Source organism: Furipterus horrens, unplaced genomic scaffold, assembly GCF_987537825.1.
Source record: "Furipterus horrens unplaced genomic scaffold, mFurHor1.1.pri manual_scaffold_5, whole genome shotgun sequence".
Lineage (NCBI taxonomy): Eukaryota > Metazoa > Chordata > Mammalia > Chiroptera > Furipteridae > Furipterus > Furipterus horrens.
Window position 1 is genome coordinate 37471764 of NW_028327175.1, and position 27713 is coordinate 37499476.

Here is a 27713-nt window from a genome sequence, read left to right on the forward strand (position 1 = left end):
CATGGTTTCACGAGATGTTCATGGAGGTGAGTTGTAGGAAAGAAGTAGTGAGAATACTCTAGAAAGAAGGAATAACATGAACAAAGATAGGGATGAGCTCAATTATGGGAGGGTATAAAGGGTTCACACTCAGTTATCAAAAATGTTACCTTTAATCCAACCTGCTGTTCCCTGTTAACTTCAGAGGGGAAAGAGAGAAAGAGAGAGATCTAGAATTTTGTTTTATTTCCCGTTTTGGTTCAGCTACTAAAGATAACACAGATTCCAACACTTATCAGACAATGTGCTAAGCACTCAATTCGTGCATTATTTTATTTAATTCTTAAACAATTATTAGCCCTAATTTTACAACCAAGAAAACTGAGGCTTAAAGAGACTATATAACTTGCCTGAGGTCACAGCAGCAGAGCAGGAATCTTTATGCCAGGTGTCACCACCAAACTAGACACTGTCCTCAGCTTATTTTAAAAGACTAAAAATGGCTCTCTGTCAGGCAGTCTCTCTGCTAAGTGCAGAGCAGGGACCAAGTGAAGCTCACTTCGCTGGTGGTAAATCACGTTGTAAAAGCTGCCTGGCTTGGTCTGCCAGCCGTGGCCCCACAGTCCTGATTGCAGTCGTTAGCAGAGCTTACCTAGTCTAGTTGCCCATCTGTGTTTCCAGACTGTCTAATTTCAGACTCTGAAAAACCAAGCACACTCATGTAGAATAGCCAGATCTATGCAATGGATAAATAACTATCATATAGTAAACTTAAGCTTATCATAAAATACAGATATTGCATACTACAGGTGGGATACAGTGAAGTTTGATCTCATTTTTCAGTCCCTTTTGCGAAGGAGCCAGTGAAGACCCTTAGGTCACTATCTCTGTCCTAGCCTATGCAAGGCCCTAATGATAATATGGTTGTCAACACATACTTACCTGATGTGATCTGTAGGCTCTGCAGGTCCTACACATGGGCTGTGCTGTCTGGCTCTGGAATGGGGTTGTGTGTTCTAAATCTCTGCTTTTCTCCCTTATTATTCAGAGCTCCCTCTAAATACACAGAGGCTTTGTCAATTGTATTGCTCAGGAGGCTTTGCTTCCCTCCAGCACTCTTCTCAGAATGCCTATCTGCTGCTGGGTCCTCATTACTGGGGCCTGGTTTATTTCTCTGTTGTATAGTCTCACTGCTCTTGGTCTCTTAAAACTAAGACCTTTGTGTTCTTGGGTCAGAGTCCTTCCTCTACGTTCTGCTCTTCTGTGGGGATGGGAAGGAGGGGTTTATTCTTTGCTTCTTTATAAGTAGGCGATTTCTAATTTGGGTCAGAAGGTAACCAAAAGAGAATGCGTATTTCTGTACAGTGAGCAAACCTATGATAAATACTTCCTGTTCAATGCTGTCAGCCATGCTGCTCTTGACTGCAGCTGCTAAGGTTTAATGTCCATTTGGTACCCTGTATGGGGAGGAGTGGAAATAAATACATATTAATAGAAAATAGTAGATTTTAAGGATTAAAAGATCTTTACAGATCTTTTGATTCTATTATCTAACCAGTTGGACATTCTTAAGAATAGTCATCTAAAGTATTTAGGTGTACTTTTGAATAATTTGTAACAACACTTGAGGTCACCCCCTTGTATATTTTTATAAAATTCTATTCTAAATACCATGAAGATTTAATTAGGAGTTAAGATGCTTTATGATTCATTTTATACTTTAGTGTTCTATATTACATTTATATTGTGCTGGTCGCATTATTTGTACCAAGAATGGGTTCCAGTTTATTTTTTATGCTTTCTGTGTATAACATGAGTTCATTGGTAGTAGATACTATTCTCACATTAGTGGCTAATAGCAATGTCAGAGCATGGGTAGAATGTGTCCTTTTCTTCCTCACAACAATTTTAGGAAAGTTCTCTCCTTTTTCCACTTCCTATGAGTTAGTGTTGCACTTGTCCTCAAGAAACTGCCACCAAAGAGAAATCTGGCTGTAGGAGCCTCCTTGCTAGATGGTGGATCTCAAGAAGGTACCATCATGGTAGAGTGTAGGGTGGTGTGAGAGTGAAAATTGAAAATGGAGAGAGACAGGCTGGGGATAACTTTCTTGCTCCATTTCTTACCCTGAGGTGGCAACATACAAAAGTCAACAAGTTCTGAGAAGCCTCATTTGAAGCCATCTGCAATTCCCAGGGGCTTCACGGGGAATCAGGGATGCCAGGAGCTTGAATGAAAAAAGTGGAAGCCCAGGACTGAAACAGCCACATACACACTCTGGTCTCTGTGTGCTGGCACCACACAAGGTGCTCTACAAATGGTATCATAGTTCATTGAAGCTTAGGTAGGTTAATGGTGGGGGAGGAGCACCCAGGGGAGTAAATAATAACCGTTGTCCCTTGGACAGGGTGTTCAGACACTGCCTCACAGAGCTTATGGGGTGGGAGGGGAAGGAGGAAAGTGCAGATGGGAGGGAGCAGGTCCATCTCAGTTCCAGCAAAGTGACTTGCACAACTTGACACACTATGCTTTCGATTATGATTTTTCTAGAACAAAGGATTCAGAGATTAAAAATGCATGCTTGATAGTGCTCTTCATAGACTTAAATACTGTTCTTCTTAGAGGTATACTAAAGAATAACTTTTTTATTCATATAAATAATTTTCTCTTAAATATGTTAGGAGGAAGGCAAACTGGTAGATGATCTGAAACATGAATTCTTGTGAAGCACTGCAAGCTTGTCTGGTAATTGTATAACATTGTTTTAGTATTTTATTTAAAAACTCCAAATTGAAATAAGTATAGGACTCTAGTAAAATACAGATGCCTTCTGACACTAAATTGCTTCTCTGAGTTAGTAAATGGTCTTAGGGCTATTTTCTCAGATCTGATCTAAAGGTAAATAGCTAGGAATAGTGATAGTAGTTTTCCAAAATGTGGCTCCCTTAACTCTCTGTTGCAAAGATAACTTTCAAAATAGAAATCCATATCTCTCTGATTTTGAGCTATGACCAGCTGGACCTCGTTGACTCGAGATCATGCTTCCCAGATGTTTTTATTTTGGGTTACTCTACTAAATTTTAAAATTTGCTTCAGCAAACCTGGAGGAGCAAGAGAGAATCATCCACAAATTAAGCATACTTAAGCGATCAGCGTCTTGAAATGCCCTAGATTGGGAGTCTCAGTCTTCCATTGTGGATGAACAAGCGCTGAGGGGTTGGGGTGGGAGGTGCCTAACTGAGAAGTTGGGTCAAATATAAGCTTGGAACTGGGAGAAAAATCCCTTTATGAGGAATACTTTCAAAATGCGCCAAGAGCACAAAAGTCTGATCTCCAAGACCAAGTAATCTGAGAGATTTTTCTTCGTTTTTTAAACCATAAATTATTTACTGTATAGTTTATCTTTATTGGGGCATTTAAACAAATTTCATACTTATACTTTGCATCGCTGTATAGGTGTCCATTTGATAATCCCCCTGCCCCCCCACCTTCTACCGTTCTTGCCCACTGATTAGAACACTGAACGTGACTCATTTCTTTTAAGTTTTTCTTTTAAAGGCAAGAAAAAGTTGTGCCTGGCTAGAGTTGGTGCTCAGTAAATATTTGTGAATAAAGTAGTGAATGCATAATTGAGGTGTAATGCCAGACACCTATTTGGAAGCATTAGAAGCAAGTGTTTTGGTGTACTAAAAACAGTGATTGGAAGGCATTAATATTTACCGTGTCCTCAGTTTTCTTTTCCTGCTCTTCCAGTTTATCCTGCCTTCTCCACCTGTGTATAGGTGGATCTTCATGGGTGCTGAGTATGTGTGAAAACACACACATGCACACACACATGCATGCACACTGAAATACAGACAGTACAGAAGAGTAGTAATTCCCCTCTTGCCATCAATGCTGCAGGTAATCTATTGCATTAATCAGCCAGCCAGTGGGAAATGCACGGGGAGTGATTATACTATCATACACAATACAATCAGCGTGAAGCACTTGTCAAGACCAATACATCAAAGTTTAATTCGGTAATAGGATGAATTAGAGCAAAATGAAACGTTCTGTTTTCCAAAGAAACTCGGTGCCCATCACAGATTCTTTGTGAACTCCATAGAAAAGTCAGCGCATTAGAAATTGTTTTATGAATAAAATTGCAACTTCAATATAACAGGATACTGTAAATTCTTTTCCTTGATATTTTCATACAACCATAGTGCTAAAATACTCTATAATCATAACCATTGGTGTATTTGATTCTTTTGGGTGGAGCTCCTAAATTGTTTCTCCATGGTAAGTGAAAGGGAAGTTGGACCAGTGGCTGAGGGAAGCACTCATCCATAAATATGGTTGCTGGACAGTAGAGTGCCCTACCAGAACAGCAGGTGAAGTAACAAGAACCTGTTGTTTCCAGTGCCCTGTAGTAGACACTGTTATTGGGGAGCTTACAGTAATTAGGAAACAGAATGAGTAAGCAAAAATAAAAAGCAGCCCAAAACAGACTAAAGTAACTGAAGAAGTGATGTTATATAAGATAGGATGTGTTTTAGAAAATTTTGAGGATAAATCTAATGCATGTCATATTATAAGGCACTATTCTGTATCATTTTGTAATATATATTCAAAAGTAATTATTTGTCACACTTAACCAAGAGTGTTTAATTTTTAAAGGGGGCAAATAGATACTAGCTCCCCAAGACTGTTTCAGTTTTCAAAGCCTTCAACTAGAATGTAAAGCACAGGGTTATTGGAGCCAGAAGTGAGCATGATAGTGATTCTTGAAGCCAAAAATTAACCTAAATGGTGCACACCACCTTGCCTGTTGGGATTGTGGCTCCAATGGAGAAAAGTCATCCTAAAGACAGAAAGAGTATTTGCAGAAATAGATTTTGTGTGTGTGTGTGTGTGTGTGTGTGTGTGTGTGTGTGTGTGTGTGTGTGTAGACTTGGAGGCGCAACTGTTGGACGAATCATGGAACTGTTTGTGAGGACAGCTTATTAAGTGGCCAGTGCAGAGCACATGGAAAATGTTTCTGGAGATTACCACAGTTCGCATTCCTTCTCCTCACTAACTGTTGACTGCCCTTTTTGTATCTCAAAATAAGACATCGTCTGTTACTGCATCTTTTTTCTCTCTTTCCTCCCTCCCTCCCACCCTTGAAAATGAGAAGAGTGGTGAGAGGTGGAGGAGCTGACTCGGCCGTCTTCTATAGAACCAGGTTCCTAGTGAGGCCAGGCTGTTTGATGATTCTTGCTTGTGGATCCGACAGTACTGGCCAATCGAATGGGGTGGGAAGACTACATATTTGAGGAGGGCCACAGGTTTCCCCAAAAGGAACATTATCCAGGATACTATTGAACTGTTTCAGAATATATGTGGTTTATTTTCTTTCCTGACAATAAAAAGATGGTTATTTTACTTCAGCCTTTTCTCAGAATCTGCTTAAGTAACTGATTATATGCTCTTTTGCTAAGGGTTTTAGCCTTGTTTGACCTAAGTGATCTTTACAGTATCCCTGAGGTTTTATTTTGAAATTTTCCCAGAGATGTTTTAGTGAATTAGAAGTCAGCATACCAAATTTAAAGTAAAGAGAATGTTTTTATCAGTTAAACTTAGTTTCAAACATGGGTAACTAACATATTAAGACTGAATTGTACTGAGAACAATACTATGATTAGGGTCACAGTTTTTGTGTGGTCTGACCAAGAAATTTTGTAACTACAGTTTTGCTAGCACAATTAATCATGCCAGTGATCTCCTATTTGTGACTGCGATTAGGCATTTCATGGACTCTAAATAAGTATAATTAGCTAATTGGATCATGCATAAAATTCTAGCCTCTTATAATAGCCTCTGAGAACAAAAATAAATATGATAAATATTATGAATTGTTTTGTAACTGTGGAACCCTGGGAAATACTAAAAGTGATTGTTTTACTTTGCCTGCTGCTATTTCATAAGAATAAACATGATATCAAAAAGTAGAAATTAAACTTTCCATTACATATAAGTCTTCATTCTTCATCTTTGAGACAAAGGAAAGGGACTCAATGACCTTTTTTATTCTCACCTTTAAAAAATGTGGAAGTACATAGTTGTCTAATGACTAAGCTGCACGTCTGAAACTAATACAGGGTAATATTGAATGTGAAATGTAACTGAAAAACACATTTAAAAAAAAAGTGATGTTGGCTGCCGTGTTCTGTGCTCTCTCCTTCCCCTTGCTGATCCTCCTGTACTCTTTGCAGTAGCATTATACACATTGTATCTTCCGGAAAATAGGAAAAAGAGCAACATTTATCAAACATTCCAACGTGACTTTTGTAAAAAAATGAGTAACTTATTTTAAACATTGAATTGATTTGCATATTAACAAAAAACTATGGAGTAGAAGAAGCTTTAAAAACAAGTTTTATTGACTGGGGGAGGAGGGTAGGAATAAATAGAGAATGGCCAGCTGATTTATTCAGTCACAGATCATACTGCTCCACCCAGCAGGCAAAGAGCACACTCGGTCACAGTCACAGACAAGTGCATTATCCCAGAAATGCTGACGGGGCTCCTCTCTAACAGACCTCATAGTACATTGTCATATTTTCAGAGAAAACAGATTTCTTCTGACTTGAATAATCAATCTCGAATTGTAAACTGAGCCTTTTGATTGTTTATCTGCTGTTTTAATCTACAGTGAAATTACTTAATTTGCTATGCCTGTCAGCCCTGAAAAAATGCAGAGTCTTCTTTTGTTTAATTAGACTCTTTTTATATGGACCTGTGTGGGGTTTTGTTGGATATGCTTTCTATACATGTGAGAGACATTCTAAGTGCATTAAGAATACATAGTTAAAGTACAAGATTTATTAGTTGTATATTTAAGGCTACTTCATAATTTTAGACAGTAATATATCATTTGTATTTTACTGCTGAAGTATGAGGAAGGGAATGGTGATTCTGTCAAGACTAAAATCATTAATCTTGGAAATCATATATGTATAGCTGCACATACACATTCTAACTTAAGAGAAGTATATCTGACCATATAGCTGGGCAGAAGACTCAATACCATAGTGTCTAACAATATTGGTTTTGGAGGAACATGGGTGTGGTAACATTCTGGCTCCCTTCTTTTAATAGCAGCACAACCTTTCCACTTCTCTGCACCCTGGTTTCCTTACCTGTCAAGTGAGTCTCTTTGTGAGGGTGAAATACGATGATTTATGTGTAAAATAATTGGCACGGGGTTAGTGTCAGGTAAATATTCAGTAAATGGGAGCTGTTATTGTCGGGTGGATAAGTAAAGATGCTTTTTACTTTTAGAAATATGTTAGTCGAACTAGATGTAATGATCTTTGGGCCCTATAGACAGAAATTTAGAACTTAAAATGTAGACTCTTAATTAGAAACCTAACACGTGTAACCTGATAATATTAGGATTTTCCGTGAAGGCATAAAAAATCAGCGTACAAACCGCCACTTAACACTGCAGCATGTATTGGAATACCTTTCATGATGACTTGTTTGTTTTTTGCTTGATTTGCAGCCCTTCTCATACATTGAGTGGTTTATTTAGATTTGATTATTTTGACTAACATTCTCATACTCATTGGTAAATACCTCAGCTTTCTACTTTATATGATCTAACAAACATTTTATAATCTTTTCAATATTATAAACTTCATAATAGTTTACAGTTTTTTCTACTAGTTTTGGGAGATTTAAAACGGCTACAGATCTTTGCTGTTCTCATTGAGATGTGGGGGTCTGTGCTCTCACCTCTTGTATCAGGGCAGTTTTTACAAATGTTTGACTAACAGAAAACAGCAGAGTAGATGCTGGGCCAGGTTCTGGGCATAAGCCCTTAAGTGACTGGCAGCATCCAATTCTTGTCTCTTGGAGGGTTGCTTCCTTGGGAACTGAGTTTCCAGGTCAGAAGTCTAGCTGTCCTGAGGCAGGCTAAAAGGTGTCTCTAGCTAAAGGACATGCTATGAGAAAGCCGGTGCTGTCTGCATGGAGAGGACATTGGGTTGGGGGCGGGGGTGGAGAGTAAGGAGGAGAGAGAGAATTTCTGAGCTACAGAATCACGAGAAACAATGTTATATTGTAATAAGCCGGGGTGTTTTACATAGTAATAGATAACCAGGATGGTGGTTATGACTTGACAATACTTCATGCTGCTTCTAGTGGTTACTTTCCAAATGCCAAGTGTCTAGCACAATGGAATATAATGTGTGAAACTGAAGTTCTGTTATTTCAGTTAACTTTATCCCTTATGTTGGACAAAGGATAAATTGTTAGTCAAAAGTGAATCTATATTATTAGGAAATAGCATAACAAGGTCATATATTATTCTACATCTCCATTTTTAAGTTTTGTTCAACAATGAGTCTTCCTCACCTTCGTATTTTCCTTACACCAAATTCCACTTGGTTGACTTCTGGCTTTTTCCCCTCCAATAATTGGAATTTGTATTCTGATTACTTTTGAATCTCTATAGAAGACTGTGGATTCCTCAGGGCATTGCACCTTAAAAGATAGACAGTAGATGGTAGACCAAAAATTTTGACTGAGATACTTAAGGGGGTGGGGAAGGAGGCTGAAGGAAGAGTCTGGTCTGCGCAGGCTTCAGCACTGCACTCTGTTCGTCTTTGGCTTGGACAGAGAAAATTTTACATAGTCTTGGAGGGCTGGGGATGAGTTCAGGAAATGCCTCCTGCATGCGAGTAGGTAAGGAGAGAACTACCCGAAGCACCTCAGACCTCTAAGTGACTGTGAGCCCAGATTGGGGCTGGGGAGGCTAGAGACAACAATGTCTGTCAGGAGACAACATTTAAAAGCTTATCATCGAAACCGAGAAAAGGGGAGGCCTGAAAGGTGACCCTAGTTAAAATCAGAGACTCACTTGCAGTCTGATCCCTCCGAACCTGTTTTAACCTTTGAGTCTTAATTTTCCCCTACATGGAAGTCTACGCAGGAGCTGGCAGGAGCGCACCTTTTGGACTTGGGTGAACTCTACTGTTTTCAAAACACTTTCTGCCTATGTTATCTTATTTAAGTCTAAACAGCCCTGTGAGGGGAGGTAGGAATTATTATCCCTACTGTTTAAATAGGGAGCTGCTGCTTCAGAGACATTCAGTGGGCTTGCCCAAGGTCTTGCGACTGGCAATCCATATCTTGCCCTTTCTGGATCAGAGCTTGTTGATCAAACACTTATTCTAGTTGGAAATGTAAGACACTGGGTATGTGAAGTGGAGCAAAATGGTGGTGATGATTTGTCCATCTAAATGTTTGAGGGGAAAGACTAGACTTGAGGGCATGTGGAATTCATTAATTTTTGTTACCTACATTTGCCGGGAATGTGGGTGGTTGTCCATTGGCGTTGTTATCGGTGCAATGCAGAAGCAACTAAAAGGCTTTTGTGATGATTTGCCTCCTGCCTCAGTGTGATTCTGTCCACATTCTCTGACTGTTTTGGTCAGGTATAGGATGTGAATAGGTTTAAGACCACCCAGTGGATTAGAACCATTAACCATGTGCAAAGAATGCTTTTCTTCTTCTTCCCAGGGAAGTTGCTTTCTTGTTTTACTGTGGGTTGTATGTTACAGTGCTTCTTTCTGCTGAAATTTCTTTGAGAGCAGGCCAGGTGGTATAGTGGAAAGGAGAGGAAAAGCATGCTGGATGGTGGAGAAAGGCTAGATGAGAGCTGAATGTGCCATGGATAATTCAGAAACTGAATGATGCACACACCAGTGATTTGATAATTGCCTTTATATACTTTAAGGCATTGAAGCTAGGAAAGTAATTTAAAAGTATTGAATTTGTTTCATTATAACTCATAGCAAATAATTAAGTGCCCTTTGTGAAAGAACCAGTAATACCTTTCAGATGCCAGATCTTCTGCTAGGTGCTGGAAATGAAGTGCTCATTGAGTTCTCCTGTATTTGACTGAGTCCTTAAAAGGGTTAATATTTCTAGAGACAGCAGAATTAAGTGTTTGATTATCAAAGAGTTTTATTTTTAAAGCTGCAAATGTTTCAGGCATGTGTTGGAGGGGAAGGAAATCAATGCCCGAAGTGGGACTCTAAATTAATAAAATTTGGAGGCTTACTCAGTTTGGTTAACTTGGTTATTAAGGCTAATTACAGCTTGTATTGTGACTGTTAAGATAAAAGACCATATCTGTTATAGCTCTGTACTTGAATCTAACATTAAGGACATTCTTTCATGATGAAACCTCTCTTAGGAATGTGACCAATAAAAGGATGTTACAGGAAATTTAATAAAGTTTTGGATTTTAAAGTATATTCTCATTCTGCAAAATGGAAATTTCCTAATTAAAGAAATGTAAATATGAAAATCTAAGATGAGTTTTATGAATTTTTTTCAAGTCATAAAAATCGTTGTGTAAAGTTTCCAAGAATATTTAGGATCTTACTTTTAAGGACCATAATCTCTTTGAGATTTAGTGTTCTCATCTTTCACATGGAAACATTAATTCTGACCATGAAGGATTATTGTAATGAGAAAATGTTTGTAAAGCCCTAAATATAATGCCTGTAGCATATATTAGGCATCCAAGAAATAGTGACTTTAATGACAGTGGTTATTTAATCAAGGTTTTCTTAGTGTTTCTCTGTTTCCTCACAAGAACTTTTTTAAAAAGTAGAATAGTATTCTCTTGCCAGTATTGTTTTATACAGACTCTTCTTACAGATAAAGGTGAATCTCCCTGGTTCCTTATCATATTATCAGTTCCTTCAAATGCAAAGCAATCAGTCCTTATATACATTGATTAAGACTTTCCTAATTTATCTTTGAGTTAATTCAAAAGAACTGGTGCTTAGTATAAATCTGGTTATTAATTCTGTTTTTAAAACTACATTTAATTTAAAGTTGGCTCTTTGCCAACAATCTTGGCTTTTAGTTGGCATGGTGGTGCTTTTTAAGCTAATTTTCAAAACAAATTATAGTTCACACAGGTATGGACTGAAATACAGAATTCTGAATTATGAAATGGACACATTGAAAAGAAATCTACATCACATTATTTATCAATATTAGTTTTTTATTGCAGAGTAGTATTCTCTTGCATGAATGTACCACTGTTTGTTCATCCATTTACCAGTTGAAGGACATTCAGGTTGTTTCTAGTCTTTTGCATTTATGAATAAAGATGCTATAAACATTTTTGTACAAGCTTTTATGTTAATACAAGTTTTCATTTGTCTTGGGCAAATCCCTAGAGGTGGGATTGCTGGGTCATGAGGTAAATATATGTTTGTTTCATGAGAGACTGCTGAACTATTTTCCAACTATACTGTTTTGTACGCCCGGCAGCAATTATGAGCCTTTCAGTTGTTCCACATCCTCGGCAGCAGTTGCATTGTCAGGTTTTAATTTCTTTCTCTAATTTTAACCATGATAATAGGTGTATAGTGGTATTTTGTGTGGTTTAATTTGCATTTTCCTCATGCGAGCGTGTTTTCATCTGCATTTTGCTATCTGTATATCTTATTTGGTGAAGTGCCTTTACAAATATTTTGTGCATTTTTTACAGGGAGTTTCCTTTTCTTGGTGAGTTTTGAGAGGGCTTTACATGTTCCAGATATAAGTCCTCTGTCAGATGTATGGTTTACACACATTTTTCTCAGTCTGTGGATTGTCCTTTCATTCTCTTAACAGTGTCTTTTGTAAAGCAGACATTTTTTATTTTGATAAAGTCCACTTTTATCAATTATGGATCATACTTTTGGTATTGTATCTAACATTATCTTTGCCTAACCCAAGGTTACAAATAATGTTTTTCTAGAAGTTTCATGTTTCACATTTAGGTCTGTGATCCATTTTGAATTAGTTTTTAATAAGTTTATTGAATTACTTTTTAATAAATTGTGTGATATAGATTTAAGTTCATTTTCAAAAATGAATATCTTAATTGTTTCAGCACCAGTTATTAAAAAGATTTATCTTTTCAGGTTTGAATTGACTTTAAGCCTTGAATAGACTATATTTGTGTAGGTTTATTTCTGAGTTTTAAAATCTGTACCATTGATCTGTGTGCCTATTCTTCTACCACTTGTGCATTGTCTTGATTACTGTAACTTTATGGGTTGTCTCAAAAATCAGAGCCTTCTGCTTTGTCCTTATATAAAGTTGTTTTGGCTCTTTTATGTCTGTTCTTGTCATTATGTACATAGACACCTGCTAGGGTTTTGAGTGGAGTTGTGTTGAACACAGAGATCCATTTGAGGAAGAACTGACATCTTAACATTATTGAAATTTTCAGTCTGTGAATATAGTAACCTGCTTTTTAAGATTGCCTTTTACTTTTTTTTAGCACTTTTTAGTTTTTAGCATAGAGACTACACACATTTTGTTAGATTCATAACTGTTTCAGGGTACTTTTGGCTCTTAGTAAATTTTGATCTCTGATTGTTTGATGACATTTAGCATGTCCGTGTCACATGACCTTACTAGTAGTTCTAGGAGCTTTTTTGTAGATTAGTTGGCTGCAAATAGAGGCTCTTTTATTTTTCACTCTCTAATCTATGCCATTAGCCTCCATTTCTTGCCTTATTGTCCCAGCTGGAACTTCAGTGTGGTGTTGACTAGGAGTGACAAGAGCACACAATTTTGCCTTGTTTTGACCTTAAGGGAAATATATTTTGTCTTTTGCCATTATGATATTAACTCTAGGGCTTTGGTTTTTTTCAGATGCCCTTTATCAGGTTAAGTCCTTACCTAGTTTACTGAAAGTTTTATTTATAATGAAGGGATGTTGAATTTTGTCTGTTGCTCTTTCTGCATTCATTGAAATGATCATATGGTTTTTCTTCTTTAATCTGTTGATGTATTGAGTTATACTGATTTTTTAAAAATTTGCATCCAAGAATATGTTTATTGATTTTTAGAGAGAGAGAGTGAGAGAGAAAAGAGAGAGGAGAAAGAAACATAGATCAGTTGCTTACCATGTATGTCCTGATCAGGGATAGAACCCGCAATGTTTTGATTTATGGGACGACACTCCAACCAACCAAGCTACAGGCCAGCATCTGATTGACTTTTAAAGTTGCACCAGCCTTGCATTCCTGGGATAAAACCTACTTGGTTGCAGTATACTTAACTTTTTATGTATTTATTTTTTATTTTAATTTTTAATAGTTTGGTTTTTATTGTATTTTTTCCATTATCATTTATCCCCCTTACACCCTCTTTCAATTCCACACACACCCCCCCACCTCCACAATCAATCAGTACACTGTTGTCATTTTGTTTCTGTGTTCAGGAGGGATATTGATTTATAATCGTATTTACTTATAATGACTTTCTCTGGTTTTGATATCAAGGTACTGCTGGGCTCATAAAATTAGTTGGAAACCATTCCTTTTTCTTCTGTTTTCTGGTAAATATTGTGCAGAATTGGTATTTGTTTTGTAAATGTTTGGTGAAATTTTCCAGGAAAACTTTTGGACATGCATTGTTAGATATTTTTCACTATAGATTTACTTTTTTAAATAAAATTACAGCTGTTCAGGTTATTTCTTTTTGAGGGATCTTTAGTAGTTTGTATTTTTTTTTTTTTTTAGAAATTTGTTCATTTTATCTAATTTGTAGAATTTATGGGCATATAGCTGTTCGTAGTATCCCCTTATGAAAGCTTTTTAATGCCTCTAGGACAGCGATTTTCAACCTTTTTCATCTCGTGGCACACACAAACTACTTACTAAATTCTGCAGCACATCAGGAAAAGTGTTATACTTTTTGCCAATCTGACAAAAAAGAAAAGGTATAATTTTGATTGATTCACACTGGACGGCTATTGCTATGTTGTCATTTTTAAATTTGACACTAAGGAAAAAGAGGTCCTTGCCCCTGACTAAATAGATATTGCATGTTTTAAAAATTCTTGTGGCACACCAGTTGAAAATTGCTGCTGTAGGATCTGTAATGATGTGCCTTTTTATTCCTGAGCTTTCTAGTTTGTCTTTTCTTTTTTCCAGTCTAATTATAGCTTAATTGATTTTATTAAACTTTTTAAAGAACCAGCTTTGGTTTCATTGATTTTATTTTTCTTTTTGGCCGGTTTTCAATTTAATCAATTTGTGATCTATTACTGCCATCTTTCTGCTTGCTTTGGCTTTGATTTCTTATTCTTTTTCTAGTTCCTTAAGGTGGATATTTAGATTATTGATTTGAATCTTTTCCAGTATAAGCATTTAATACTATAAATTTTCCTCTAAGCTCTTTTTAGCTATAGACCACAAATTATATTTCATTTGCATTTTCTTTAGGTACAAAATATTTTTTGGTTTCCCTTGTGACTGTCGTTGTACTCATGAGTTACTCATGCTGTTTTAATTTACAGATATTTGGATTTCCCACATATCTTTTTTAGATAATATACTTTGTATGATCTCACTGTTTTCAGATTTATAAAAGTTTGCTTTATGGCCCAGAATATGGACTATCTTACTGAATGTTTGTGTATTTTAAAAAGAGTAGACTTTTGTTTTGTTTTTGTCTAATGTTAGGTACAGTGATCTATAAATGTCATCTAGGTTAAGTTGGTTGATAGTGTTGCTTAGGTATTCTTCATCCTTGCTAAATTTCCATCTGTTTGTTCTATCAGTTATTGAGATAGGAGCATTGAAGTTGTCCAGATATCATTGTGGATTTGTCTGTTTTTCATTTCAGCTCTGTCAGGTTTTGCTTCATGTATTTTAAAGTCTCGATATTATGTGAAGTATTCTTATTTAGGACTCTTATGTCTTCCTGGGAAACTGACCCTTTTATTATGTTATGTCTCACTCTATTCTTTGTGTAGTATTTCTTGTTCTGAAGTCTACTTTGTCTGATATTAATGTGGCCACTTGAGCATTACTTTGAAAGTGTTTGCAGGTTATATCCTTTTCCTTTTAGTCTATGCCATTATATTTCAAGAATGTTTGTTACACAGAGCATAAAGTCGGGTCTCGTTTTTAAGTCTGATTTTATCATCTCTTAATTGGTATTGGTTTAGACCATTGGCTGTGCTTCCTGGGGTCTGTTTTATGCAAATGAGATGTTACCAGGACTTGCACCTCTTTTGTACACAGTAACCAAGATCCCCTCACTGCATCTCCTGAGTGGAGGGTGAGGTCCCCTTTTCCCAGTCCTCTCACCAGCTAGATTAGGTTTCTTCTGAATTTTTGCTGAATGCATCCTCTACAAAGTTCCTCTAGTGGGGTTAATTTTATGCGCAAGCCAAGAAGAAAAAGAGGGAAAAATAACAGGAAATCACCCCCATATGGCTTGCTTCTTCAAGTTTTGTTTCCCTAATCTGCTTGCTGTTGTTTACTTTTCAGAATCCTTAGAGTGCTGCTTTTCATATTTTGTTCAGAGTTTTTGGTTATAAGCTATAGTGGGCTTAACTAGTTTGATCACATTTTGTTTTCAATTGGCATTTAAAAATATAGAAATATTTATTGTAAATATCTGTGGCTTCAATAGATTGTGGTCACTTTTATTTTCTGGTGGTAAAAGTTATTTGATATTTAAAATATCAGATTTTCTGCCCTGGCTGATGTGGCTCAGTGGATTGAATGCTGGCCTGTGAATCAAAAGGTCGCAGGTTCAGTTCCCAATCAGGGCACATGCTTGGTTGTGGACCAGGTCCCCAGTTAGGGGTGTGCGAGAGACAACCACACACTGTTGTTTCTCTCCCTCTCTTTCTTCCTTCCCTTATCTCTAAAAATAAATAAAATCTTTTTTTTTTTTTAATGTCATTTTCTAATTGAGGAAGCTTGCTACTTTTTAATAAAAAAAATTTTATTGTATTTTTTTCCATCACCACACTGTTGTTCATGTCCACGAGTCCTTTTGCCTTTCTTGCTTGCTACTTTTAAATGTAGAAAAATGTAAAGCATCTCTTTTGGACAAACAAAACATAATGATCATTTCTTTCTTTATCATTCATTTAATATAATTGATTAAAATGCACGCAGACACACACAGGCACATACCTTTTCAAAGAAAAAGTGTTGTGAATGGCTTTGAAATACTGATATCTACTTGTTTTGAAATTAGTAAATAAAAACTTGAACTTTTAAAATTTGTGAAATTAGCTACTACCCCTTTGAAGAATGTAGAAAAGAATAATACATTTTATCAGTACCTTAATTAATTCAAATTATTGGTTATGTCTTCTAAGTTTATTTTGGCTTTTCCTTTGAAAAACAAGTGAAATTTTGATTAATGTTTATTGATTTCATTCACATAGTGATGTAAATTTAGTGAATTCATTTATATAAAGATTAGTTCCTGGCTAAATAATTTAGGGAAGTATGTTTAAGTGAATTTTATTTTTAAAAGGTTATTGATATAATAGATAAACATACTAATTAATAAACATAATAAAGTTTTGAAATATCAATAAGGAAACTAGAAAACTGGTTTTTCATGTTCATTGTATGCCTTTATGATTTTATTGTGTAAGGGTAATCTTAGAAGGAAATTTAATTTTTGCCCAAAAGAATTGTTTAGAGTGGTTTGTTGCAGGTCTGTTTGTAAATTAAAGTGGCACATTGGACCTTAGCGCTGCAGTCTTTATAGACATTTTTGTCCAAAATTTCACATAAGTAGGAGGATAATTAACAATGAACATTTGAAATATCTTTCATCTTTATGTATATTAAACAGTGTCTGGATCTTTGGTTCAGATTCAGACTCTTGTCCTTCCATTAAACTCTGCATGAGTTATGTGGCTTGGATGAAGAGAGGATTGTGTTATAAAAATGGCACGTTTAGACTCATTTTGAAATGGTTTAAAATTTATCATTAGCTATTAGAGTTGGACATTTTTATAATTTTTAAAAATTTACTTCCCTCTCCCCCTTTAAATTAGGTGCTCTGTGGATGTGTATAGTTTTAAATCCCCACTGCAAGTTGGAGCAGAAAGCCAGTTGGTTAAAACAGCTAAAAAAGTGGAACAGTGTTGATGTCTGTCCATGGGAAGATGGAAATCATGGCAGTGAATTACCCAACTTAACCAATGCTCTGCCTCAGGGTGCAAATGCCAACCAAGGTGAGTCCACAGTAAAATTCTGCTCACTTTGTATCTGCTTAATTGTGCATATACGTTTATAACAGTAACTTAACAGTATGTGTGGGAAAATAATTTTCCCCACTTAAGAACTGACTATAACGCAAAGATTTTAATGTTTTAATGTTTTGGCTGTGAATGTGTGTGTTTTAATTTTTACCTGAGACCATTGTGTGCTTTTATTCATATTCTTCAGAATACAGATGGATTTAATACTTATATGTATTAATATGGGTTATTTAAAATTATGTGTTATATAGAATTGCTTAATAACTATTTGAATATTTTTAATTTAATGAATCATGGAATAGGTTGCTCACATTTTATAAAACAAAATATTGAGAGGCTTGAGCAGCTTTGTGTTTTTAATCTCTTGGTTAATTCATATTTGGGCTACTGTATAATTTAATCAGTTAAAAATTCTTAGTTTTAGAATGTAGCAAGTAAATTTTTGTGACTGGACTGGAAGGGCATGGGCTGCTGTTGGCATTTGGACTAGGAAAATACTTTTACCGTGAAAGATTATCTAGCGTACTTAGTCCTACCTACTGTAGGTTAATAGTGCTCTCCAGTCTTTGGGGTAATAGAAATGCACACAGACATTTCCAGATGTCCTCTGAAGAACCTCTGTCTCTCATTTTCATCCTGGGATTTTTTTTTTTTTTTTTTTTTCCCAGCTTCTCTGTTGGACCCACCATTTAGCTCTAGTGCCTCCCCACACCCCTTTTGTTAATCTTCCTTTGACTTCACTTTTTTTCCAGCTACTGCAGCATTTCTTCTCTTTCAGAACTAAATCCTTAAGGTAGTTAACACTTGTGAATAAAACTCTCATTCACTAATTCATGTCACTATTTTTGTGTGATTTTTGTTCTGTTGCTACCTGTTTTTTGTTGTTTTTGAGAAAACTTGAAAGACTTTAAAGTTGTGATAGATGCAAGGTCAAACGACACCAGAAGGATCCAGAATGGACAATGCTGTATGTGCTAGCCCTGTATGGAGCTGATACTCCTGGAAAGAGCTGGACAGTGTGCTGAGTGTGAATGTGAGATAGCATAGTGCTCTCAGTCTTGATAAAGAAAGAAAATTATATGTATCACTCCACAGGGACTTGTCCAATGAAGAAGTTGTTTTAGTACTTGAGAAAAACGATTGTCTGGCTCTGCTTTGTCTACAGATATTTGCCTTGGGAATTCAGTATTTGAAATCTGTCATATCTTTATTGCCCATGATGATTTTATTTAATAATGTTAAAGAAAATAAATGGACCCCTTACACCCCATATTCTTTTCCAGAAAATCAGAATTTTCAAGTTTAACAATTAGCGTTTATTCTCTTCCACTGCTAGGAAAGGGTGTGTGTCTACACCTACATAGGCAATATCTTTAATCTTTTATTTCTTTATATTTGGGGGATTTTCTCTGTTTCACTCCCTGCCTGCTTTTTGGGAGCACCATTCTAACATTTTGCACTTTGCTTTCCATTTGGTTACTTTGCCCTTGGTTAAACAGGAATATTTCGTTGGCTTTAGAATGCCCTTGAACAGTGGTCCAGCTTCCAGATGAAACAGTTCATTTTATTTATGGTTTGGCCTAGGGGTATGAAGTCAGGACCTAGTTTCTGAGGGCGGTATTTATAGCTGTTGTGCCTAAAGGCACCAGGACTCCTGCTTTTACCATAATATTCATATGCTCCAGAGGGGCTGTCAGAAGAAAATCGAGCAGAGTGCTAGGGGAGCCTGCTGTGGCCAGCAGAGCCCAGCAGCCATGTCATTGCAGCTGGGTGTGGAGTGTGTACTTGGTACAGAAAATGGGCAGAATTGCATGTGTTGGCACACTGAAGTAAATGTGAAGGGCAAATCGGGCCCTGTCATTGCTGAGATTAATTACTAGACTTAATTAGCAACAACAATAAGAACATTAGAATCCACACCCTTTGAAAGGCTAGTTTCTTTGACCTTTTAAAATGTATCACAATGGTAGCCAATTTTTAATTTTTTTCATAGAAGACCTAATTTCTCCCTTTTTATCTTTCTGTATTTTCCAAGTTTTCTTTAATCAGCATGTGTTAATATTCATATACTTCATTAAAATTTTTTACAAATATATTTATCATTTTAAAAAGTTGGTTAAGATAATTGGCTTCTCTCTTTTTCCATCTTAATCACAAAAATAAAAAATTATAAACATTCAAGATAAAAATTGACCAAATTTTGACACCTAATCAAACCAACTTTTTCCTTGTATAGTTTTAGTCATTGTCTACATACACAATCTTTTTTAATGTTTCTCATGTTATTGTAGGGCTTTCTATCTTACGTTTTCATTTAAATATTATTAGTATTTAGCCTTTTTCGTTATACTTGGTTTTATTGTTATCGTAGAGCTAACAACTGTTAAAAACCTGGTGTGTGCCCTATACCTTTTTCTATGCTTATATGAATCAATACAAACATGTGAAAAGTTAAGATTTTTATTTATTTTTTAATGGAATCCTACTCTGCAGCTTACTGTTATTATTGATACCACTTTGAGCCAAATCAACAGGTAGAACTCTTTTTCTTCTAATACATGCATAACATTAAGTTGCTCCTTTAAAGTCTCCTTTTAGTTTTAAATTCTATTTCTTTGATTTGAGCTAAACAAGATAAATGCAATGACAAAGCCACTTAATAATGTGGGAGATTTTGGACTTAGGAGTATTTGATCAATTGACTATGAGAGATGATGGAACCAGTTTCTTATTGGGTAGGAGTGTATTCTGCTCAGCAAAAGCCCCGATAGGTTCAAAAGGCCCTTAAATGTAAATCCCACATGTAAGGTGACACTTAAAATTAGTGCTACCAAAGAGTCTGGCCAAGGAAGCATAGCCCGTACATCAGTATTTATGCCTCTCTAATTATGTCATTTATGCATTTTGATATGTCTGCCATGTAAATACAGATATATAAGTTGACCTGAGGCAAAGCTGAAGGTAGGGTCTTTGTTGAAGACCTCTCAGAAGCCTGAAGTGCAGCTGAAATGGCTGAATTTGGAATGAGGATATAATCTCAGTTGCCTGTGTGACCTTGGCAAGTCACTTTAGTTCTCCTGATTTCAGTTCCATCAGCAGAATAGAGGGGTTGGACGAAACGAGCTCTTGGAGCTTTTCTTCTCGTTTCAATTCTTTGTGATTTTCATGATTTCCTTTATGTCTGAACTTGTTCAAAGCTCCAGTGACAGGAAGGTAAAACATTATCAACCAAGGAAGCTCCAGAATTTGCTTCTCATTAAATTAAGCCTCAGAACAGTAAGGGTGATAACTTAGTAAAGTGAGGGTGAGTGAAGTAAAGTATACATAAATAAAACCAGCTTATCTCCCTGACTTTCAGTGGAGACTTACTAAGGTTTGCGCCATAGTTGAAGGTAAGTTTGGAGTGGAGATACCGAGGGTAGGAGAGCAGATAGAATTTGAACTGTGTTCTTCAGAAGAACTGAATATTCCCAGGAGTTGGGGTGAGAATATCCTTTATTCCCCAAACATTTCTTTTCTCTGTCAGGTCCTGAAACTTGAACCCTCTTCGGAGTGTATGCTTCTGCTCTTTTGTGATGCCCCGGCATACACTATGCTGGGGACGTCACACCAGTCATGGAACCTGCACAGGAGTCAGGAGGCAGCCTGTAGGGGCAAGGTAAGTGCGCTGGTTTGTTTTGTAGCTATGTTGTGTGGCTTTGTGAAATGTTAAATATATGCATTTATGCCCTTTGGGATATAAAGCAGCATTTAATCATTATATCCCAAGAAGCATAATAGTTTTTTAATTGTGCAAAACCGCACAATATAGTTAAAAAATACAACCAAAAGCACAACCCTTATGCATATCTTTAAAGGCTGATTGCGTCTTCTAAAAGGTTCCATGGCTGGTGTCACATCTCTTGCACAGTGTTTGTGAGAGCTGTTGATCCCATCAGGGCAGCCCACCTCAGCGCCTCAGCAGTGGGGAGCAGTGAGTTTTCATGTGATTTTTGTGCCGAATGCCTCCTTTGAGTGTATTTGGCATGGCAACTAAATTGGACAGTTCTTTTTGCAGGATGCCTTTAACCTTAGCTTTGATGGCTGCGGAATGTTTGTGTTTGATAAAACGAGTGAGTGAGTGGTGGCTCTTTTGGCTAACTTGCCTCCTAGTACTTAGGACATGAGAGTATTCACCCTCCATCCTTCTGCTTAGGGGGTGCAGGACAATGTGTGTGGGTGTGCTCTTGAACATCTGGCCACAGAGTGGTATGACTGATATATTTACATGTAAATAATAGCTGACATGACTTTCTGAATTGTGGAAAAAACAGATTCATCGAACAGGCCCCATCGGACTGTGTTCACCCGAGCCATCGAGGCATGCGATCTCCACTGGCAGGATAGTCACTTACAGCACATTATCAGCAGTGACCTATACACCAACTACTGTTACCATGACGACACTGAAAACTCCCTCTTTGACTCCCGCGGGTGGCCCCTCTGGCATGGTAAGTGGCCAAACCGGAAAGACATTTCCATGACTTACTTCTTTGTTTAGTTTCTATAGCGTTATTGGAGTGGGAGGAGGAGAGCTGAGGGATTCAATGGGAGATGGATGAATGCTTGGCAATAGGAGCTGAGTTTTTCATTCAAATCCAAGTTCAGAAATGGTTTCTTGTGTCTTTTTAATAGTATTTTGGGGAAAAACATCTCACTATTCCATCCTATTTTTATGGATGTATCTGACAGTAGCAACTTTCTCCCCTTAACTTTCTGTTTTAGAACATGTTCCTACAGCCTGTGCAAGAGTGGACGCGTTACGTTCTCATGGGTACCCCAGAGAAGCACTGAGACTGGCAATAGCTATTGTTAACACGTTAAGACGACAGCAACAGAAACAGTTGGAAATGTTCCGAACTCAAAAAAAAGGTGAATGTGAAGGAGTTTGTTTCCTTTGGAATGGGATTCTTGGTGATGACATCACTTGGTTTTGTGCTCTTCTGGGAGAGATGGGTTTTGGAATTGGAGTGATGGGGACAACTGTGCTTGCCACTCGTTTGAAATATTTAATACCTGATCTATGAGAAATTTTAGGTTTTTTTTCTTGATTAAATATTATAAAAAAGATTTTTAAGTGTCTTAGGTTAGTTAATTTTTTGAGAATTTTTATTATTATTATTATTACTATTATTATTGTCTAAGTACTTAGTATGTATGAATTATCTGAAATTCAAGTTAGCCAAATACCATGTTTTAGGAAAGTGCATTTTAATTCTAACAATAAGGGTCCTGGGGGATAGAGTGCCTGTGTTTGAATCCTAGCAATCAGTCCTAGCTAAGAGACCTTGGGCAATAACTTGACCTCATGTGTAGAGTGGGGCTCAGTTTAGGACCTATCAAGAGTTCTTGAGAAGATTATTAATCCTGCAAAGCACTTAAAATAGGGCCTGGCATAGTGTGTAAGCACTCTAAAATTTTTTACTTGTAATAATTTGTACGTAAGGATGATATTTATTTCAAGTGATCACAACAAAGAAATCCTTGGATTTTTAAAATTCTGTAAATAACATTTGATGAACTGTCAACTGACAGAACACACTTAAATTTCTCTTAATCTTAGTTTATTAATGTTTTAAATTTTACATAGGCATTACTGAGTGATAGCAATTGCAGAGGGTTATATTACAGCCTGAGGCCCTGATCAGAAAAAGTAATGGATGTGCTTTGTCTGGATAATTCATGCACTTCTTGTTTCTTCTATAGGTATAAATCTTTTTATGTTTCTTTGACAGGATTGTATTTACTCTGGAATTTTATTTCTTATTCAGAAAGATAGTTATAGTTGCTGTGGTTTTTCCTTTTTTTGTTTTGATCCTTGGGTGATTACACACATACCACATTGGATATAGCTAAAAATTTTCAAAAGCTGTTGAAAGAGGCTGGAAGTTGGATTGAGATTTTTGTACTTTTAATACTCTCTATATTGAAATTATTATAAATGTTAACATTGTCATTTATATGATGGGAGAAAATTTGAAAGGCATAGTTTGAACCCAAGAAAGGGGGACCTCAGATGGAATTGGATTATAACTTCTGTGATAATCATGACTTTGTTCAATTTTTCATGTTCTTCGTGTCATCACTAGTTACCAGATGTGTTTGCAGAATATGCTGCTTGTCCCTTTGAAAAATTTTTTCTGAAATCCCCCTTCCCCAAACACACATAATATTATGACCAAAAGGTATTTACTTCTGAAAAGTATAAAGAATAACGATACGCAATTTAAGAGAGAGTGAAACACATTTTATACTATAAAAGAAGAGCTAGCTCATGATTATCTGGTCTTTAAAAATCATAACATTTACTAAGAAATGTCTTTTTTAAATGAGTTTAATAAAACTGTTGCCATATCTAAGAAATGCAAAGTGTAAAAATGTTAGTTCATGTAGGTAAGTTAGAATACATGTTAAATTAGACTCCCTTGGTTCTCTTTGAGGACACTGTTAGACACATTTTTCTTTTGGGTGCAATGAAAACCTTTATTTCAGATTATTCTTAAGTATTATATAACTGGGATTACTTATCTATACCTATGTCTTCCCCAACTTTTTTTATCTGCCCATATTTTAAGAACATGTTTTTAATTGCTGTTATATTTCCTTAACAGTTACTTGTCATGTGGACAAGATTGGTAAATGAATTATCTTGTTCATTTTTAATGCTATATGGCATATGTCAGCTTCTTTTTTTAATTGAGATTTAATTTATATATAACATAACATTATACTAGTTTCAGGTGTACAGCCTAATGATTCAATATTTATATATTTCAAAATAATAACCACACTAAGTCTGGTTAACATCCATCACTACATATAGTTACTAAATATTTTTTTCTTGTGATGAAGACGTTTTAAAATCTATTCTCTTAGCAACTTTCATATATGCAGTACAGTATTAATAACTATAGTCACCATAGCCTCATGACTTATTTTGTAAGTGAAATTTTGTACCTTTTGACCACCTTCACCTGTTTCGCCCATCTCTGTATTTGAGAGCTCAGTTTTTAAAAATACTTAACATGTAAGTGAAATCATCTGGTATCTGTCTTTCTCTGACTTATTTCACTTAGTTCAGCTTCTTGATTTCAAAAGAAAACTGGACTTCTTATTTTATTTCTCCCATTTCTGTGTTTTTTCACTAAATTTTGTGTGGAAATAAAAAAGAGGGCATAGAGGAAGTACTTTACAAAGAGAAAATACTTTATAAGATTTTATCTTCCATTTCTGTCACTTGACAATAGATATATTTGTATGAGCACAACACTTCCCTTCACTGTGTGTGTGTGTGTATTTTTCCCTATCAAATGTATATTTGGTTGTTCCCATGAGTAATGCTCATATTTCTATTTTCATACTGGTTATGTATATGAAAGCCAATGACAGAAACCAAAGGGAAAGGCCTTCCGAAGGAATCTAGGACCCAACTTTTATATATTTTAGTATATACTGTTCCAGGCCCCACTTTATTTTTATGTACTGATAGTTGATAGTTCAAAACCAGAAAACTTCTAAAGGAATATTGGATTCATGGAATGGCTGTGTAGCAATTTATAAGCCAAATTTTTCTTGTATATTTTATATTGTATATAGATTTTATTATATTTTCCTTTAAAAAGGAGCTACTACTATTTATTACTTTAGTAAATGCTTAGATGTAAGGTACTGCATTATTTACAATGGGATATGTTTTTAAATATTTGCAGCTTTTTTCAGTGCTCTCTAAATTAACTTAAGAACTTGAAAATGCTAACATTCTGTGTAAAAAATGAAAAGGATATGTTTCATTCAAATTATATGTTATCTTCTGTAGTTCCTGTTTGTGGCAAAGATCTTCCCTTAAATGGCTCACTGATCCATGATATGGAAAACTTTCATAAAGTGGTAGGAAAGTAATTTAATAATATTCATGGGGGAGTCCCAGTCACCCAGGCCACCGCTGCCCTCTAGTCTCCAGTTTAGAGGATCCAGTGGGCACTGACTCTGAGTGCATCTTCTCATCGAGTTGTGGAGGGATCCAGTGGTAATTCTGGAGGGACTTTTTTTGTCCTCTCTCATGTCACTCCTAGGAAGTGAGGGGAAGTGTCCCTAGCTTCTCAGGTAAAAATTTAGAATTGACTTTTCCTCATATGACATAATTGAATAGTGTAAGTTCTAATATTTACCCAGTACCCTGGATGCATGAATTAAATAGATGTTTGGGAGCTGCCCTCGGAGGTTAGTACCATTTATATTGAGTTACAGGTGAATCTTTAAAAACAAAATAGTTCACAAGTTGGTGATTATATATACCTTTGTTTCTTTAATCAAATTCAGTGTTAATTTGTCAGGATGTTGCTATTAAATGGCAAAGCCTCTCTTCCCTTTACTTCTTTCCATCTCTCAATTCCCTTTTCTTACACAGAGCTACCCCATAAAAGCATGACCTCGATAACCAATCTGGAGGGCTGGGTTGGACACCCTCTGGACCCCGTGGGCACTCTCTTCAGCAGCCTTATGGAAGCCTGCCGCCTGGATGATGAAAGCTTCCCTGGATTCTCCGATTTCACAGGTAAAACTATTGACGTTTGTCTCATGTGCCTTTTTTCCTAAACTCTGAGTGACATTGGTCATTATTTTTCTTCACAGTTTGTTTTGTGAATCCATATAGTTAACAATACCTGCAGTGAACAAGAAAGCAAGGAAATAGGCACTCTCCCACTTTTCAGGCAGGCTTAGGTTCAGCAATTGACAGCAGTGTGTAAAGAACCTTAAGAATATTTATTCTCTCTAGTCAGTGATTGTGCATCTAAGAATTTGTCTGCATTTATGACTGTTTTCCAGCAAAAAGATATTTAAAAAGGATGTGCATCATGTGGGAGGGAGGAAGGATTGTCTCTTTGCAGCTCCCGTGGCTGGGTAAGCTCAGAGGGTTAATTAATTATCTTTCCGTGTGTTGTCCCGTGGTGGTTGCCTTCATGGATTAAGGGTGACCCAAAACAATCAGGAGGATGAAAGTATGACTATGAACGTGCTTTCTTTGGGAGTTTGATGAGAGATAAGAGAATGTTCAAAGAATCATTACTCTTGCGATAACTGATGACTCTTTGATAATAAAAAAAGGACCTGGGTTACGTGTGTTGTGCTCTCTGCTCTTTTCATTATAAATTTTAACATTGTGGTAAAAGTATGCAAACTTTATTTTTAATGCCAGGCTTTTAAGAATTGGTAACTATTGCAGTCATCATATGATTTTACACTTATTTAATTAAAAATTTTCTCTTCTCTTTAGTATCTCTTCTTAGATTTATCGTTTTCTTTGTGATTCATATTCACTGGGAGAAAAATATATGTAATATTCTGTCTTCCAGACACAATACATATTTAGTCATTTTAAAGGGAGAATGTATTTAATAGCAGGCTTAAAAAAAAAGATATTGGAAACAATACACCTATTTTCAGACCTTCTTGGAATTAAGCCAATAATTTATTTATGATACGGGGGTAAAGATTTGTACCCAAAAAATGTAGCTCCTGAGCTCTGATTTCTTTTGTGACATTTTACAGAGAACATGGGACAGTGCAAAGCTCTGGAATACCAGCATCTACCTGCACACAAATTCTTAGAAGAAGGGGAATCCTATTTAACACTAGCTGTGGAAGTAGCCCTGATAGGGCTGGGACAGCAGCGTATCATGCCCGATGGGCTGTACACGCAAGAGAAGGTTTGCCGGAACGAGGAGCAGCTCATTTCCAAGCTTCAGGAAATTGAATTGGATGACACACTGGTGAAAATTTTTCGCAAGCAAGCAGTCTTCCTATTAGAAGGTAGTTTAATAAAGAAGTTTTCCACCTTGTTTAGCCAATCTTATGTAGGCAGTCAACTTTATGTTGGAAATACTGTATGAATGTATTTAAGGTGATAATTATCTTGGTTGGTATGGTCAGTGAGTGTCATAGGTATGTTTATTTTCCAAATATAGTATCACTTAATAAAAAAATATAAATGTTTAGATTTATATCATTTGATTTAGGTGGTCATGTAGGATGGCCTGTTAGAAATGAGCCCCATCTAATGCCACAGGCTCTGAAAAGGACTTTTTATTTTGGCTGTGTTGTTTCTGAAATAAAGAGAAATTTGATATTTAGGGAGCTATTGGTGGTAGACATGTTTCTCTTTGCTTGATCAATTAAATAATAAAATGGAAATTGGTTGGCATTCCTCTGAATTATTGGCTGTTGCATGATGTCTGGGTTTTGAATATGTCATTTGCACATGCTAACAAAGGACTGAAAGCTGCAGGAATGAATTTTTGTTATTTAAGAGAATTCATTAGGTGTAAATTCAGTAAGTTAAAGTTTCATAGTCTCTTTAAGGCAAAGCCTAATTTTCTTCTTTTTATAAGGTTAAGAGCTAAAAGGCCTAACAAATTTTGACTGGCATGTTTTAAAAAATTTTTTTTCTTTCAAAAAGACGTAAGTGTAATTAGTATGGTAGCCTAATCTTTTGTGTAAATTTAAGTGATGTCTAATTGATAAAATTACGTATATCAAATACATGTTTGTTATGATTATGGGATTCTCAGTGATTGATAGGCTTACAAAGTGTGGTATCTTCATCTTATATTCAGAACTGTT

At 36.1% G+C, this 27713-nt stretch overlaps 1 protein-coding gene across 1 annotated transcript in view; it reads left to right on the top strand.

Moving 5' to 3' along the window:
- ZSWIM6 (zinc finger SWIM-type containing 6) overlaps positions 1 to 27713 on the top strand; it is a 196428-nt gene that overhangs the window by 155524 nt on the left and 13191 nt on the right. Inside the window, exons 5-9 of the mRNA XM_090278935.1 lie at positions 16848 to 17027; positions 21368 to 21544; positions 21819 to 21965; positions 25501 to 25647; positions 26643 to 26903. Of these exons, the coding sequence (XP_090135061.1) occupies positions 16848 to 17027; positions 21368 to 21544; positions 21819 to 21965; positions 25501 to 25647; positions 26643 to 26903 (912 nt within the window). The remainder of the gene's footprint in view (positions 1 to 16847; positions 17028 to 21367; positions 21545 to 21818; positions 21966 to 25500; positions 25648 to 26642; positions 26904 to 27713) is intronic.